The sequence below is a fragment of the Thermobia domestica genome, chromosome 5 (genome assembly GCF_964235325.1).
Source record: "Thermobia domestica chromosome 5, izTheDome1.hap1.1, whole genome shotgun sequence".
Classification (NCBI taxonomy): Eukaryota; Metazoa; Arthropoda; class Insecta; order Zygentoma; family Lepismatidae; genus Thermobia; species Thermobia domestica.
Genome location: NC_137458.1, coordinates 154,152,319 through 154,171,486, shown reverse-complemented (window position 1 = coordinate 154,171,486; position 19,168 = coordinate 154,152,319). Strand labels below are relative to the sequence as shown.

At 34.7% G+C, this 19,168-nt stretch overlaps 1 protein-coding gene across 1 annotated transcript in view; it reads left to right on the top strand.

The window, feature by feature from the left end:
- The window catches only part of LOC145685285 (synaptotagmin-15-like), a 258,648-nt gene extending 239,696 nt beyond the window's left edge, over window positions 1-18,952 (top strand). The window contains exons 7-8 of the mRNA XM_081757654.1: window positions 8,834-9,038; window positions 15,859-18,952. Of these exons, the coding sequence (XP_081613780.1) occupies window positions 8,834-9,038; window positions 15,859-15,986 (333 nt within the window). The 3' untranslated portion in view covers window positions 15,987-18,952. The remainder of the gene's footprint in view (window positions 1-8,833; window positions 9,039-15,858) is intronic.
- Window positions 18,953-19,168: the final 216 nt, after the last annotated feature.

Sequence of the window (19,168 nt, the reverse complement as noted above, 5' to 3'; positions counted from 1 at the left end):
ATGGTCATGGTATGAGTTGTTTTGAATGAATAGCAACGAAATTACAAGAGCTTGAAAATTTATTTTTTTTCCGAAAGGTTTTATTTTGAAAACACGCTTAGATAAATATCATATCTAATTACTTGTGAGGTTAGCAATTGGCAAACAAATCATTTTGCCGTTGAGGGGCCGCGGTGACCCAGTGGTAGCGCGTTCACCTCTGGTGCTTGGGGTTCCGGGTTCGATCCCAGCCTCCGCCAAGTGAACTTTGTGGTGGAAAAACACCGTGTGCGTGAGTTTTCTCGGGGTTCTCCCGTTTCCTCCCACTTTCTTCATTCCACCATTTCATTCATTTCTCATCTTCACCGTCTCCTTTAGCCTAACCGGCATAACCGTGGGACGTAAAACTCAAAGATTTCATTTAATTTTTTTTCATTTTGCCGTTTACAGCACTTCGATATCTCAAACTGAACCAGAGGTGTGATAAACATTGTTAAAGTTCGCAACACTGCTGAAAATGGTGTATTTCTGGAAAATATTTAAAATTCTTGTTGTTTTCCTTCTCTTTTATAGCATCGCAGGAATAACTTTTAGTAGCTGTGATTAAACAAATTCTCAATTACATGATTCAAGCAGTGTTGCAAACTTCAGTAACGCTTTTCATATCTCTGGAACAGTTTGAGACGTCGAAGTGCTGTAAACAGCAAAATGATTGTTTGCCAATTGCTAACCATACTAGTAACTACATATGATACTTATCTAGGCATGTTTTCGAAATAAAATCTTACGAAAAATTTTAAGGTTTCAAGCTCTTATAACGTCGTTGCTATTCATTCAAAACAAGCTATACCCTGATTATTGTATCCAACGCTAAGGTACTTTCGATGCGCATTATCCTGTCCAGCTCGGTTGTGTTGTATGTTTGATAGAGACTGTCAAACTTTGTATAGTTGTGATACTATAACATCTTTAGTTTGCAACATTGAATAATAAATGTGGTATTTTAAGTTTTCGTTTAACATGTTGATTTGAAATATGTAATAATCTGACGTAGTGCCATTCAAAAAAACGTAACTTTATGTTGGGTTAGTAACATTGTTGGGTGTTTCTGTTTAATGCGCGCAAAGATGTCTCCTTCCTTATAGTTGCTTCTTGCAAAGTTTCGGTTTTCTCCCTCTTTTTGTTTTCTCCGTTATAGCAGATGATCAAGATAAATTGTCCATCCTGTATATATGAGAAGTGAGGGAGAGAGAGGTTGTACAAAAACGTCAGGAAATATATACAACATTTAATTTTCTCTGCGTCATTTCCCGCCGTCGAACTATTACTGTACCTATACCTTACCTGTCTCCCCATGTACGAGTATTTAGCCGTTTTTCATTCAGTCTTTGTTTTTCATTACGTTTCTTCCTATTTTCCATGTATTTCGAAACGTATCTTGTCACTCCAAATGAGCTTACCTGCTATGAGATTCCAAAACGTTGATTCATCCCCTTCAATTGTCCTTTGTAAAGTGAATTTGCATAACTTTAAGGAAAAAAAGCGGATTGAAAATGTGTCCACTTAAGGAAAGACTTAAATTAAATTTACCTCATAGCCTTTTTGTGAAATTTTGTTTGATAAAATCATACATGTTATCTGCCTATATTACGGCCAGCTTAAACTGTAGTATAACATAAAAGCTTTCAAAAGAAAGCATAAACTTACGAGGCCACACAATGAATGAGGATAAGATATACATCAGGTATACTTCAAATTGCAGCCTACTCCCCGTTTCAAGGCTGTAGACATCGTTAATTAGAGAATTCCTGGAAAATCCATATTTCTTTTCCTAGAATCTGTTTCCCTATTTCTTGTTCTTGTTTTAAATCTTTCTCCTCTCTTTTCCCCCTCCATATGCATACATATGAAACTACGTACACGAAGACTTTATGATGGTTACGAGAAGCTTTAGAATTACGATGTGTTAGATGTCATAACTCACCTAACATTGTTTCTTCAAATGGCGGAAACCGCCCTTCCACACTGATCTTATGATCTTATGTTTCTCGTCCTCTTCCGGTTGCTTCTACGTGGGTGAACGCTTGTCCGGAAGTCATTAAAAAGACGTTTATACATTCCGAAATGATAATGTCAGCCAATCAACTTACGATGCAGTCAATAGTATGCGTGTTTCTTATGACCCGGAACTAAAAACAAAGCTCGGGTTTACCACTTATGCACATAAAATTGCTGTATTGCTTCATGAAGTATGCTAACATTGTTTACGTTAAGGAGTCTAGCTTTTTATCCTTTCTGGAAGGTGATTATTAAAGTGAGTTTGGTTGGTATAGTTGCATATTTTATTCAGGAGTCTTCCTTTCGTCCTCCTTTTTCCTTCGAAAGAAAAACTAAACTATGTAGATAACTAATCTTATAGCCATGACGAATATGTAACTTCAAACCATTTAAGCTATATTTAACATGTAATTAACCGTTGATAAGAATAATTTACAATTCTTTATGTAGGATACTTTCAGTTCGTGATATAGTCGTTAACAACTCGATTGCTCACAAAAAGAAAGTCATTATACCAAGTTCGTTACTAGAGCTCCTTCATGGCTAAGCAGTTAGCTACGCGACTTTGGCGCGGGAAACCCAGCTTCGATTCCCGGCGGGAGCTCATGTAGTTCGGGGGATCCCACGTTAATCAGTACGTCCATGTCTCATATAGTCTCGCTGCTGAACGAGACGTTAAAGTCAAAATTAACTCAACACAACGAAGTTCGTTACTGAAATTTTGAGAGGAAATTAAGAAAGAGAGAAATTTTGTTTCACATTCTACTATGGTAGATTTGCAAACTACAGGATACATCTATAAGGTAACCAAACTACAAAAAAAGAATAACCAACTCCATTAAATGAAATGTTTGAGTTCTACGTCCCACGCTTATGACGGCTAGGCTAAAGGAGACGGTGATGATGAGAAATGAAGGAAATAGTGTAGTGAAGGAAATGGAAGGACCCCGAAGAAACCCACGTACACGGTGTTTGTCCACCACAGTTTACTTGGCGCGAGCTGGGATCGATCCATGACGTCATGCACCAGAGATATACACTCTACCACTCAGCCACCGCGGCCCGATAACCAACTCTATTAACAGTGTTATCGTAGTAGTGTAGCTGGAAAAACCTTTGCCTAAACTTCATATTAGAATTTGCTTAAACTGGTTTTAGTTTGTATCTGAGTAAGCATGACTAACGCATCTAGTGTGAAGTTGTACAAAACGGTTGAACGACAGTTTTTATTGCCACAATGAACTTTAGGACGTTGTGACGTATACTGCAGTAGCCACCAAATCCTTACACTAGGCTACTCTTTCTCTCTCTCTCTCTCTCTCTCTCTTTTTTTTTTTTTTTTCAGTTCTGTCAAACTCAAAGATATTTTGTAAAGCAAGCACAAACTTTCATCATTTCAGGCCTTCAGTTAAAATTAACCTACACATTTCTTTGTTAACTTAGGCATATGTGATTGTTGTTAACTCCTTCTGCTTGGAATTCACTTTGCATTGTTAACAACTTGTTCGATCTAACGCTGTGGACTGAAAACCATCTCATTTCGGAAAAAACAAAAAACAAATAATAAATAGAAATTTTAATATTTAGTTCCACTTTAGTTTTACATTTTTTTTAGTATTAAGGCATCTTTCGGGAATTTGCCGGGCCTGAGAAGATGCCAATTGGTTATATATAGGCCCTCAGCGCCCATGGCCTGCAAATTACAAAGGGGAAAGCAACCTGAGGAAGATACCATTAAGGTAAACAACCGTCTAAGCTTGCTTTTCAGAGGGTTTTCTTCCAGGGCGCTGTTCCCCTTCCCTCTGTTGCCCCTATGCAATCTTAACAGCCAAGTTATCGTCCACTCATCACATTAAGTCATATTTATTCTAATTTCCGTAACACTTGCTTCATTGCTAGTAACATTTTAGCCTCATGTTACTAGATAAAAAAATGGGGAACGTAACCACATTTCGCGAATACTCAATTATGATAAACAAAATATTGAACTCATGGTAACAGCTTCATTATTTAATTAATTGTTGAAACAATATAAAAGTCATTGTTAGAGTTTCTTAATGTAATATTATTACTTTCAAATATACATGATTACGCTGTCATTGTCAAGACTTCACGCATCTATGAAATGTCATCTGTGTGTTTAAGTGTGGTGAGACAAAAACTAACTTATCTAGGAAGATTAGGCTATTCGATGAAGAGAAATGAGTTATCAGTTTACTTTCGAGAAAGTATAGACGGTTAAACTTCTTCTTCTAAAGAGGATATAAATCAATTTCTTATTGGAACTGAGTTTGGATGACATTTAATGCAATGGTCATGTCATACGGTATAGTAGGTACACTAAAAGTTTCTCTGAATTCTTCCTTAACATAAATCTCAATTCGATTTTTAATTTCAAGTCACTTCTGAGTAAAGATCGAGATAGAACTTAAAACTATCTTTTTGGTGAATCAGGATGCAATGCTTGAGACTTCTTTTTGGAAGTTCAACATTGGAGAAGAGTCAATCTAAAAGTAATTTGTTAGGAACGGAAAACAGAAAAATACTAAGTTATGGTTCCAAAATTGGAATATATATATATTTCCTGAGCATCATTAGTTTTTGTATGATAACAAATTGCGACGACACTAGTAAAAACTATGACTAAGGAATGATTCAATATTGAACTGATGTTCAGATTTTGACCTTGGAACCAGAAGGTATGGAGCATCGTCATATTCTCACTCTGACCAGGGGCAGATCCAGGACCAACTTCCTGGGGGGGGGGTTGTCATACTGCTACTTTTAAGGGCTCAAAACTTTGGGATGGGTTTTATTTATATATATAAAATAAGAAAGTTTCCTCTTCTGGGGTGGGCGATCGCTACTCGGAGTAACTACTAGGAGCGCAAGCTCTATTGAATATTGACAACACAAACTCCATCTACAGCATGAACAAAACAGTCATGTAATCAATTTGGAAACACTTTATTTAAAAATTATGTAAGACAAGAAGAAACTTGAGTAAATGATGCACATTAAGAACTTACATATTACCATTTAGTTACAATTGTTTTAAATAATTCCACGGCTACTTTTGCAAAGTATTAGTAAATATACTTTTATACAGAGCACATTTGTGCAACTAACTCTGACATTTTTCAGTACCATTCAACAATCCGTATTGACTGGATAGAAAACAAAAATATTCCTAGGTATATATATGAAAGTTGCACATCGGAATACTTGGTGTATTACGCGACATTTGTTTAAATAACATCAAGTAACATTGGCTATCAAATGTCTCGGAATATGGGTGTTACACGTATATTTTACTGTCTACTTATGCTCAAATAAAAAGGATAAAGTTGACTAGGTGACTCTGGCAATCCTGAAATTCAAGTTCAAAACCGGCTTGCTGTCATAGTGTTTAAGGATTTTTGTTTACGAAATCTTTATAAATGAGCGCCTTGGGGGCAAGTGCTATTTCCGGTGAAATTGATCAGTGGCAGTTCTAACCCGGGGCTGGGGGCCTAGGACCTCAGTTTTTAGCTATTATTTGTATATATGTTTGAAAACTTATAGTAAACTCATGATATACCGGTACCTATTATAGTCTGGGATCTTTCTTCTAGATCCGCCACCGTCTGTTAGATGCAGGGACTTCGAATTAAACCATAGAACAGTATGTAGGTAGTTTAATCCCAGAAATATATCTGCAGATGCCAGGGGAAACTTGTTTGGTATGTGTCATTACATTCAATTGCATTCAATTGCATTCCCAGTTTACTCGAAAGTTAGAAAATGTGACATACCATTATGTTTTCCCGAGCCATTCATATTTACTCTGTCCGTTTGTCCGTCCGTCTGTCTGCCTGAGAGACAAAACATCTCAAGAACTATTTGATAGATCACTATCAGTTTTGACCAGGACCTAGAGAGCCAAACATTAGAAATAGAATTTGTTGATGGGAGTAATATTCAAACCGGAAGTGGTAGAAATCAACTATTTCCGACTTTAACGTTGATCACTAAAGAGCAAAAATGGTAATAGATACTGAGAAGTTGTTTCTTGCAACCGATTAACCGTCCAAAGAATACATTTCACATCTATCTTTACACTAAAACCGAAAGTGAGAAAAATCTACTACAACTTCCGATTTCGATGTTGATCTACATCAGGCATGAGCAAGTTGGAACAGGGAGTGGGCCAACCACAGAGGACTTGCTGGTGTCGAGGGCCGTACGAGACAATGTACAACACTTTCAGAAGAATTGAGTAGTCACATTCGATGTATAAAATTGTTCGTCGTATACTATACTAATATCACAGAAACATAAAAACTGTTATAACGGTAACCAAAATATTACTTACTAAAGAAAAGCAGAAAAATATATTTATTTTCCATTTCAGTGTTTAGTGAAACATTTGACTAATCTGCCAATGTTCCAACGTGGAAGATATTTTCAAGGTGGACATCAGTTTTATATATATATATATATATATATATATATATATATAAACTTTTAGCTCAGTTTAAGAGAATACTTAAGAAATTCACTTTCAATAACGAGTCAGGCGGGCTGGATTAAAGGGCTCAGTGGACCGGGGATGGCTGTTGCACGTGACTGATCTACATAATACAAAAACGATAAAAGATAGCGAGAAGCGGCTTTTTGGTCCGACGTTCCTATGTAGGCTGAAGAAAGGTACTTTGACCGCTCACACTGTCAGATGCACCGATATGTAATCCTTGAACCTATTGTGAGGATTTTGGAGGAGTCATCGGAGCACATTTCCAGTACATATAAAATAACGTTCGCCCTTATCGTGCAGAGCTGGTGGCGGAATTTCTAGTAGAGGGGCATATTCAATGAATTCCATATGCTTACCCGTTCTCCGGATTTGTACTCCATTGAACATATGTAGGACGCCTTAAGAAGGAGATATCACAAATCCCCTCCAGAAATCCTTTTGGATCGCGGAACTGATCTGCTGAAAGAGGGTATACTTTATCCGAGTGGTTTCTGTACTCTCTCATAAAGAATATGGAAAAATCGTTGTGCTTCATATTACAGTTCCAGAAGACCATATTCCTCAATAGTAGATGTACAGTGAAACCAGAGTTCTATGCACCTACTGGTGACAACTATACTATATCCATCATTACACGTTTCGGTCCATATGCCTTTCATACAGTCGGTTCTATTCCTGCTTCGGTACATTGTTGAACACCGTCACACATCCTTGAAATATTATTTCTGCTTACGTCTCTTAGTATCTTTGATCTCTTTAATTTTGGATATATAGATATTACTGCTGTTCTTTGTTTGAAATTTTATTATTGCAAACAAAACAAACCACCGCACTAAACTTTCTCACTCTCACTTGTAATATTGAATCGTATCCTGCCTTAGTTATTTCGGAAAAAATATTTACGAAATATAATCAAAATTATAACAAGTGATTTCGGAATATTGTATCAAAGAAAACACCTCCAAAGACCCCTTGTGGACTGCTTCATGAAAAACTATTCATGCTATATCGTAGGATTGTTACAGAAATGTTTACTTACGAAATTTGAACAAAATTGTCTAGAACATTCTTGAGAAAATCGTCCATAAACCATCAAGAGTAAACTATCATTTATGATCTCTCTCATGAAAAATTATTTATGTCCATTATAGAATTGTAAATTAAGTATTTATTAGGAAACAAGACCAAATCACCTGAACAGTTTCAGAGCCAATTGTCCGATAAGACTTACTCCTGATAGTAAGCTACTATTTGTGATTTTTTAAATGAAAAATAATCTATACCATATTGTACTCTTCTTAATGCGACATATATTTGGGGTTCTCCTTCCGAACTCGAGAATACTGGATAAAATACTGTTTACGCATATTTTATATCACTTTTAGGTAGGGTTACCATATTTCTAAAATGAAAATCCGGGACGCTACTAAATTACGAGAATCTTTGAAATGCTTAAAATGAAAAGTGTTAATATTCAAATTTAATTACTTCTATTAGAGTTGTTGAAGTATTACGTAATCATAAATTCAGTCATTTTAGTAGACCTTCTACTCCCTAGTTAAGTAAACATAAGTAGATTTACGCCCTCTCCCCCCCCCCTTGTAAGCAAAATTGTTTATCTTAATTTCTCTCGAACTTAAATCGTGAATCGTGAAGTTAAACCGTGAACTTAATTAAATCCATTTTATGTATTCAAGGTTATTTTTCAACTTCTGAATTGCCATACTCGGAAGTTGAAGAGAATAGTTATTTACAATATCCTGTGAAAAAAAGGAAACTATAATATTCCTTTTCTTTCTTCTTCGCTGAAATCCGGAACCTTTAAGCGTCCCGAGAAATATTTTCGGGAGGCCTAGACGCAGATTTCGATTCCGTGACGGTTCCAGATTTTCCAGGATGAATGGCAACCTTACGTTTAGGTTGTAGCTCATTTAAAATATCAATTATTCAGACAATGTAGCTCCAATATTTATTATGAAAATCCCTGTATGTCAGCAACGTTTATTGAACTGCCAGTTTGCATTTGTTTTTGAATAAAGATACAAGACATTTCCTCTTCCTCCTTCTGTCCAACTATCAAGATAATGCACCTTTCCTTACTCAGCAATTGCGCTAATGTTCAAAGTCTCCACATTTCCTATAGTTGCTGATTTTCACGATTTGATTATTTTTATCGTTGCTTGTGGTGGATGCGAAAGATATCACATTTACAAATTTCAATAAAACCTCTTGTAAGGAACTCTAATGGTTAATTCTAATATCTTTTATTTTTTATTGTAGTTCAAAGAAGACCGCCATGACACATACGTACGTATTTGTCTGAATCAACATTACCGTAACGTGAAAGTGAAACGGACATCAACAGTTCGAGGATGCAACGATCCCAATTTCTCAGAGTGCTTCAATTTCCGAATCTCTCCTTCCAAGATAGATGTCACTAGCGTCTGCTTCCAAGTGTGGAATGCTGTTAGTGGATATGGACGAGGTAAGATCTTAGTAATAACCATATCTTTTTAAATAATTAACTCTTTTTACATATAGCTTCTCTGAAGCAGGTATCTATCTGTGTAGGGTAATTTGATAGTATTTTATTTGCCTCACACTCTATTTCTGTTGTTTACATACCTACAATCACTGGTGCAAATCCCGTGGGAATGAGGGGGACATGTCCTCTCCAATCTTGAAACTGGGGGACTATGCCACCAATAATCCGATTTGAAGTGTTTTTTTAGGGGGGGGGGAATGTGTTGATTTGTGTCCCATTGCTACAAAGGAAAGTGTGATGAAATTGATGTCTCCCCAGAGTAAACCTCAAATCCTCATATATATATATATATATATATTGGAACGTTCTTACCCGACTCCAATGTTGAAGACAGATTTGCGCCGCTGCTTACAATCTATAAAATTAACTCAAATTTCTTACAATTCGCCATACCTTGTCTATTTTTAATGTATACAAGTAGGCCTGGCTCGTCCATATAGATGAGCTAGGCAGGCGTCTTGGGCAGGAAAATTTAGAGCGCAGCAGGTGACTTTTATTTATTTATTTATTTTGCTCTGCGGAATTTGTAACATTAATAGGGCAAACAATCATTACAAGAAGCTACGTAAAATGATTAAAACTAGCTGCCATAATAGCAAGCTTGACCACATACTTGATCGAAATCAAAATGATATTAACTTATGTTCAGGTTGGGAGTGTGCTTTTGTTTGTAAATAAGGCACTTTATCTAAGCAAAAAGGATATCATTAATTCAGGGTTCATGCAGTCGAAATGGTACCAAGGCCCCAGCGACTAAATATGATAGAGTTATGGTTTGGTCACTCGACGATAAATTAGAAACCGACGCGCAATACGCGTACACATTGTCCTGTCTATTGGCAGTAGAAAGTATATTATTCCTAAATGCCATTTCTATCTTCATAAAATAACAACCGGAATCCTAATAAACATTGATGTAATAGAGAATAGTTGGAATTTCAACACCTCTTCAACGACAACACAACGCCCGCCATAGTTCCTCAATCATAAAGTTGTTCTTAAAGCAACCTGATAAGTCCTGGTCACAGTCGGCTTGATCGTGATACATCCTCCTCTTCCTTATGTAGACGAGTGTCCATATAAGGCTGGGTGGAGTAGTTAATTTTACATCTAATATATCTTTACACAACTAATGCTTCCTGTAAGATTCCGAGGGAAAATTATATTACAGACACATCAATTTCTTGATACTATTTTCTCTCGTTAAATCTCCTTTATGGAAACAAGAAATCACAATAAAGAATAATTAGTTACAGTCTATTACCAATTCAGGATTTTGTTAATGCTTGAAATAAATAATATTATCAAAGAAGTAGTTATTCCTCATTTTCGTACGACGGCGACACAATGTAAATTATCCTGTCTTTCTTTTACAATCTTGGTTACAAATATTAAAAGATTATTTCTATCTGTCAAAAAGTCAATTTACAACATTCTAGGTGCAGATAAAGTATATCATGGCCTATTACTAGAAACATTAAAAACAGAATGGAATATAATCTTTATTGCACATGAACAAGCACATTATGCAATATGCAAGCAGATAAAATGAACATTAACAAGTACAGATAGACATAATGCCTGTATATAAAATAATAAACATAAAACAGGCAACATTGAAACACTAAAATGAAAATGAACATTGCTGAAACGGTCCGTTACAGGGTCATCTGACTGTCCGTAAAACTGCAGGTGAGTTAAATATTTCCATCGAATCACGTCAGTAAATCTTATGTGAAGATCTAGGGATGCAGTTTGTATCGGTGAAACTTGGACCGAGAATTTTCACATAGGACCAGAAGAACATTCATATTACCATCAGCCATGGAATGAAAAAAAAAGCTTCCACCTATCCGACATTCCTGAGCAGTATCATCACAGAGGATCATGAATTTACGAATACCACCCCGACACCAAGGTGTGTCGTCCCAGTGGAAGTCACCTGTATTATCGAGACCTAGAAAGGCCAAACAAGTCCATTACTGAGTCCCGCTTATAGCCATTTTTTAAAAATTTTAACATACTAAAAAATATGAATAGGTTCTCAATTCAACTCGTTTACACACACACACACATACATACATACATACACATATATACAAATATATATAATGTGTGTGTGTGTGTGTGTGTGGCTCGGGGTAAGACAATGGTAAGCACCACTTAAGATGAAATTGAGTTATTTGGTGGAATGTGTTCGAATTAAACCACAGAACAGTATGTAGGTAGTTTAATTCGGAAATGTAGTTGCAGATGGCAGAAGAAACTTTTGTTATGTACTTTTGGATTGACGTGCATGGAAATGTTGAACTTCCTTTTCCAGTTTACTCGAAAATTAGAAAATGTGACTTAGCATTGCCTCTCCCTGAGCCGCTTATATGCTCGCGTACACCTTCAATACACAGTAGATAGAATGATTTTGATTAGGTTTGGTTTTTCCTTGAGAGTGTGTCTCTTTCTGATGCTTCCATATAAACTTCTTTAGGATCTGATGATAATCTTTTGAGTTGTACTATGAAAAGCCTCAATGGATGCTGGGTTAATTACGGGAAAGTAACATGCTTATAGACAGCCATACATTCTTTAGTGTGAGTATGGTTGCATAATAGCAAAGGGGTTGCATTGCAAAGTTTCAAAATAATTTAATAATATTGATACATACTTATTATAATCTGTTGCTGTTGCACTTTAAATAAGTGAGTTAAATATGTGAAGTAAGTCAAGATATTTTAAAAACAAAAACATATATATATATTTGTAATGTGTCTGGTTAGAAAGTAGAGATATTTTGGGGAGTTAGGTCATACTAAGCCAAAAAGTTTATGTGAACATCAGTCTTGGGGCCATACATAAGATCTGTTGGAAAAGTTGCGTATACGGCATTTCTCTTTTGGTATCGTTTCTATGGTGGTGATGGACTATTTATAGCTTGGTAACGTGATCCAGATCATGTGAGTTTTCTCTCAGTTGTGCTTCAAACTTTAACCCTTTGGAGATGGCTGTATCAGTAGGGAATTTATTGAAAAGTTTTTTACACGATACAATAAACACAGATAGAAGTCAACTTCGATATCTTATTTTATTCCAAGGTTTTGGTGTATACAAGCTTAGGTAGTTTGTCTGTTTGCTCGCAGAGAGGGGGCGATAAGTTGTTAAATACATTTGTAGAGCTCCATTTTCATAGCTGCTGCTCCTATTGAAAAAGTTGTGTATACAGAATTTCTCTCCTGCAATATTTGCTAAAGTCTTAATGGATTACTCCAATCTTGAGCAAAATATCTTGTTATTTCCAGAATTTTATAAGATGTCAGACACTATTTAAGACTAAACTGGCATTCATTACTTCCAAGAATTTCCAATTTTCGAAGATTAGTTCTCTTTTCATGATGAATATAGTAATCATAAGTTAATAGCATGAGTTATTGTATCGTTTTCCCCACTGATACAGCTGTCTCCAAAGAATTAAAGTTTGAAGCACAACTGAAAGAAAACTCACACGATCCAGATCACGAAACCAAGCTATAAATAGTCCATCACCACCATAGAAACGATTCCAAAAGAGAAACGCCGTATACGCAACTATTTCAACAGGCATGGTCTGGCCCCAAGACTACATGTGGTCTATCGCGCGTGTGAACTTTGTGGTGGACAAACACAGTGCTCATGGGTGTTCTCGGGGTTCTCCCGTTTCCTCCCACTTTCTTCTTTCCACCATTACATTCATTTCTCATAATCACCGTCTTCTTTAGTCTAACCGGCATAACTGTGGGACGTAAAACTCAAAGATTTCATTTCATTTTCACATGTGGTCTATTCCCTCTTTATTCGAAGATAGTGTAGCAAGTACCTTTTCAGCCCCTGAAACTAGCTGAATTTCAGTTAATTGCGTTTAGCACACCCTGTAGGTGGTGTAAAGACGAAAGTTATATATCATTCGAAAGATAATGAAGTAAGCTTTCCGACGGTGTAAAGATTATTGCAAGTTGCAAGTATACCTAAAAGAGAGAAGTAAGAGATGATTTTTCTAAAAAATCCCTTTTTAAAAATTATATCCTATTATTTAGTGGAAATACTGCCGCTAGAGCAACAGAAACAAAAACTAGGTGGAACACTACACTTCATGCCGAGGATGATGTTTAAGATTCGCGTTGTTGGCTTGAGCAGTAGCAGAGAAAAATCATAACTGTACGCCAATAAAAGCAGTATTGCATGGGCCTTGCGACTATTTATTTCTGTAATATTATTTAATAATAATAATTTATAATTCAATAATAATTTATTTAATTGCAATAAGTATTAATTTACAATAATAGTATCATCGAAATATCATTACAGATACATATGAACATTAAAATGCAGAAAACAATGTAAAATAGTTTTCCTAAAGAGTCTCGGCAGGTGTACACACTCATCAGGCACCAACTTACTACACAGACTCACTCATCGTAGTACATTAAAAAAATGTAAAGAACTACTATTTGTACTACACACAAACACTGTATATGCCTTGATGTCGACTGATGTAATATGGTATCACTCTTGTTTGTTTGCTATAGCAAAATACATATTACATTCTTAATCTATACTTGATGTGCAATACAGATGCTGCGAAATCTAGTTTGTGAGCTATTACTGAAGGTCGATGCGGTGAGGAGGTGATTTATACATTTCTTTCAGAATTCCTAAAGTGCAAGTATATAAGGAGAAATTTTGCAGTGGAATGCTGTTCATATTTGCACGTGCTAAATGTGTCTACATGCCGTCGTCTATGAGTTTTGTGATGGCAGTTGCACAACTGCAGTAAAAATATATAATCGAATTCTGTACCGTAGAGTCCTCAATCCACGCATAACGGAATCTGAACAAGGAGTAAGAATTGAACTAGTATTTAAACACAAATACTTAGGAAAAATACTTATTAAATATGTCGTGTAGTGTATCTTACATTAGTAGCCAAAACTCTTATACTACACAAAAGATATGAACGCAACTTCAAGTACTTAAAACGTGGATATGAGGAAGGATATAGTTCGTGGATTTGAACGTTAACGTCCCTTTCAGCATCGAAGCTATACTGTACTTCCCCTAATTATTCTACTGAAACTTTTATGGTGCGTTGTGCAAGCTAAGGATGAGACTTTCAGACAGTGGTGAGTTTGTTCAAAAGTAGCCAACAAGAGGGAAATAATAGAAACAAAACAGTGATTTTTTTTTCAAAATTTTCCCCTAAAATCGATAATTAATTTTTTGTCTAGAAACACTACCACCAGACTGACGCAAACTATCTTAAAATAAACACTGATACACCACTAATATATGCTACAAGTATAATGACGATGTGTAAGAAACAAAGCTTCTAATTGCAAAAAAAAAAATAGATTACGTTAAGCAGAAAAGTATGGAAAAACTAAAAAAAAAAAATCAAGGGTTAGAATCTAAATACGAATGTTTCGTGCGCTCCCAAATTACTCCATTTTAACTATCTGTATCCGCTTTTGTTCAGTAAGGACCAATGTTTTACTGGCGTAAGTTGACTTGCGCTCGGACATATAGGTACGGATTTACAAACAAAAATTTCGAAACTTTCGAATTTTTTGCCCAAATTTAGGGAAATTTTAATTTCCCTAGTTGGCAACACTGAGCTCGGGCGTGTCCAATTGATGTCAACAATTAGATATCTATCTGAGGTATCTACCTAACAAGTCTTAACGAGATCTCTCTACAACGAAGGAAGCTACAGGGGAAAAAGAAAATTCGAAAAATTCTCGAATTTTTGACTTTGGACTGAAATTTGAGAAGGAACTTCAACACCCAGAAGAAAAAGAAACCAAACTATGATAAACTATGGTCCAACTATACTTGGTCAAAAAAATTACCCGATATCTTAATCAGTTCCACACAAGAGCAGATTAAAAAAGTGACACATCCGTGTGTCCCATTTTGGCCACCTGGATCCGAAAGGGTTAAATTATAATGAAAATAAAATTTGTTCTACCGTTATTGAGCGATATCGTATACCAACACCATCGCTATTTTATACCGGTAGCTAATTCATTTATCTGAAAAAGTATTATTATCATCATAATTTGTTTTCTTTAAAATGAACTGCAATCCTGAGGCACTACAAAATTTTGAATATAGAGATACTGGCACCTCTGCAAGCCTAGGGCTTTAGCACATCATCCCTCCATTCGTTAAGGTCGCATATTCAGTAATATGAAAGCAACAAAGATGGTGACATATTATCGGAATCTTTAATAAAGAAATTTCCATCCATTTAGATTCGATTTTGTGTAAATTTGTTGTGTGGGTTATGGGTTTTATGCACGGAGCCCCAGAATTTAAATTATATCTTTTTACAGGCCTTTTTACTTCAAAACCAATTAAATGTCCCCTTGCTTTTTCAAAATGCATTTGCATTATATAGTAAATATAACCTTATATGGGTATTATTCTACACTCGAAATAACGATAAGTAGTTTCAAAATACTTCCACCTAAATTTTTAGAAATAAGTGATAGAACTAGATTGTTTTGATAAGAGAAAGAGTACAGATGAAGTGCAAGATCAAATACAATTATGGTTTTATTGAGAAAATGTACAAATGTATGTTGAGTTAGAAATTTTTAGGAGAAATCCAGACCCAGTGAACCCCCCCCCCCCCGGTGGGTGCACCCCTGGATGATACTGATGTTTAATGTATTTCATTGATTAAACTTGGATTAAATTCTTACTTCTGTTTACTTTTTTTTTCTTTCAGATAAACTAATTGGGAAATTTGTTCTGGGATCCTATATGTTTGCTAGAGGCAAAGCTCTGAATCATTGGAACACAGCGTTTGCTAATCCTATGGAGCAGGTGCAATACTGGCATGCCCTCTGTGAATAGAAGGAGGAACTAACAAGTCCCTTTTTTTGTAACTGAGAGCATCATATATATATACTCGTTAAGAATAAGAAAAAAAGACTGCACTGCGTAAAAGATAAACAAAAAGAGTACAGAAAGGTTACATATTTCATCACAAGAAAAGGATCAATCGATGACGGAATGCTTTATGTTGATAAAATAATACGTAGCTGTATATACATATATATATTTATCAAAAGTATCAAAAAATAAACAAAGTAACTGAAGGCAAATACGTGAAGCCTTTGTTCCTTTTGACTGAAATTAGACAATAGATTAAAAAAAGAGAGAAAAGATAGCAATTTCTGTTTATCTGACCTGTTTCTTTGTAAATAAGTAAGCACAGGGTGATTATAAAGTTATAAGTAAGTTTAATGTTCGCTCAATAACAACAAATGCTGTACAAATTTTAACAATTCCATGCAACAAATTATTCGTATATGTTGTAGAATTATTATTTATGAAAATGTTAATAGTCCTATAAATCTCCTAATACGTACCAATACACGACATGTCTAATAAAAAAAAGCAATACCTTGTATGGTTCGCTTAGCTCGTGTGGGAATAATAGCTTTAAAAGAAAACTTCAAATTATTTTAAGTTCTATTTCAGATTTTAAAAAAACTGACACGTTTCAGTGGAATGGTTCAGTATGAGGTTTTCACTTTTTTCATCCAGTATCACAAGTTATGCCTTTTTCTTTAGAACAAAAACTTATAGGAATTACGTATATTTAATTCACTTGCTGCGAAAATAAAGTGTTTTAGGAAGTGTAATGTCCCACAAATAATTGGAAAATAATAGAAGGTCTTCTACTTGATCTAATGAAAGAGAAATTAGCATAGTGTATGTAAATTATTAGGCAAATATTTATGAGAAAAATATTTTAGAAGACTGAGGTAAAAAGGAAAGTTACATCCCTTTTAAGAATGTATCATGGATACATGCATGTAATTAAAAAGGGGAATCATTTCATTCATGTGTCTTAGAAGTCATTTTTCTTTGTTTGTTTGTTTGTTCTGCCAATCAAGGTGGTAGCGAGACAAAATGATGCCTTTAGCAATATTTTCTGTAACCTACTTTTCATTTACGCTTGAGTCTCGTTTAACCGAATTAGATGAATTAGTTGAATGAAAATTTGGTTAAACCAGAATAAAAGATTTTTTATGTACAGCGCTGTATTTTTTGTTTGTTTTCGACGTGAAAGGACGTTAGTGGCTACAGATGATGCTTTCAGAACTGAGCATTAGAATTTAATATCGTTAAACTAAATTGTATGATTAAAATGAAAGGGCAGAGAAAGTGTATTTTTGTATGTTAATGAAGAACCTTGATAGTATATTTCTTGAACTTAAAAACAGAACCATCTTAAACATACTTCTCTAACAAGTAAATGATCAGATAGTCTTACTATGTATGACTGATGTGTATATCAGATTAACTTTAATTTTATGGCTATAAATATTGAGTGAAATTATACTACATCGAATATTATCTCATTTTAAAATAGTTCGTCCTTTCCCTTCCAGTTTTACATTGCGACACTAAAATCTGGTGCTGGCAACCAGATTGGGACAAAGAGAAAGTGAGTTTTCTCATTTGTTTATGACCCTCTTTGACTTCACGTTATATACTATATCGCTTATTCCTCAAAAGCTCTGCAAAATTTGCTTAGACATGGAATGGAACAATTTAATTACTTCGCTTGTTCAAATCATGGTAGTCAAAATACGATGCAGGAATATTTTGATTAAAAAATGGGAAATGAGAGACGAAAAATAGAAAGCATAAAGTTAAATAAATTGGCAAGTGCATAGTAAGAAGCATGTAGATTTGATGGAAGCTTATCATCGACTTTCATTCAATATTTCAGTCACAGTGCTGTTAAAATTATGCAATTGTAAAATTGTCATGGAATGAGTTATGTCGATTCTCCAATTTTTATAGGCCTTACCAGCTTGTTCAATATATATTGCTGTACATGCTGTAAGAAAATAAGTTTTTCAATTATTTTCTCACAAGGGAGAGAATTACTTGGATTATCTAAACTTGCTCTGTGCCAAATTAGTTATCTTCAATGTAGATCTTTTCGTATCCACTATGCATATGACAACTCCCAATCCTGAACTACTGCTACTCTTGAAATCTCAATATCTTTATGAATCCTTTTATTCTTAATCTTGCCTTATATATCTTATACTTCTCTTACATTTATTCTCTTCTATGATCTCACCTTCGTATCATCAATCATAATCTTAATCGTATTTTTTTATATCTCATCTTTCTTGTAACCATAATCATCATTCATCTATAATCAAACTATCTCATAAACTATATCATATTTGCGCATGCTAACGCTCAGTTTTCTTGGTACAGCGTATCGCATTTTAAGCACTTTGTGCTCAACTCATCTTCCAACACATACTACATTAAAATTTCTCTCATGTAATAAAATTATATATATATATATATATATATATATATATATATTCCCACCAGATATATCAGTCGCCAAATCTTCAGATTTACACCAGAGTAATAAACGATGAAAGTTCGATCCCAAAACACATATGTAATAGTTTATCCAGAATTATGAAATTGGGATTGGGAAATTTTATGTGTACCAAGTTCAGAAACTAACTACAGAATATACATACTTTCCTACATGGGGTCTTTTCCGATGTCGAATAGCGCATTTCAGAAATGAGTGGGATATTGGGGTCTACATAAATCTGTAAATAAGTGCAAAACTCTAGTTCTTGTAAGAATTATATTGAATTTGCAACACTGACAAAATATATAAATGCCGTTCTTAAAGTTGATACTATTCTAAAAGAAGGGACATCATCCTTTAACCCGAGACATGAGGAAAATTATAGTTTAGGTAAAAGAAATAATGTTTAATGTAAGTAAAGTGAGGGAATGTTAAATAGATACGAGCTCGAATATATATATATATATATATATATATATATATATATATATATATATATATATATATATATATATATATATATATATACTCGTATATACAAAATAATTCTGAAGTATTCATTTCAATATTTTGATTATAGTTGAAGTCATTTTGAGACGAAGCAAGATGCATCGAAAAATAAAAAATAGAAATAAAGCATTATTTTAAATATAAAGATTCTTCGATCTTT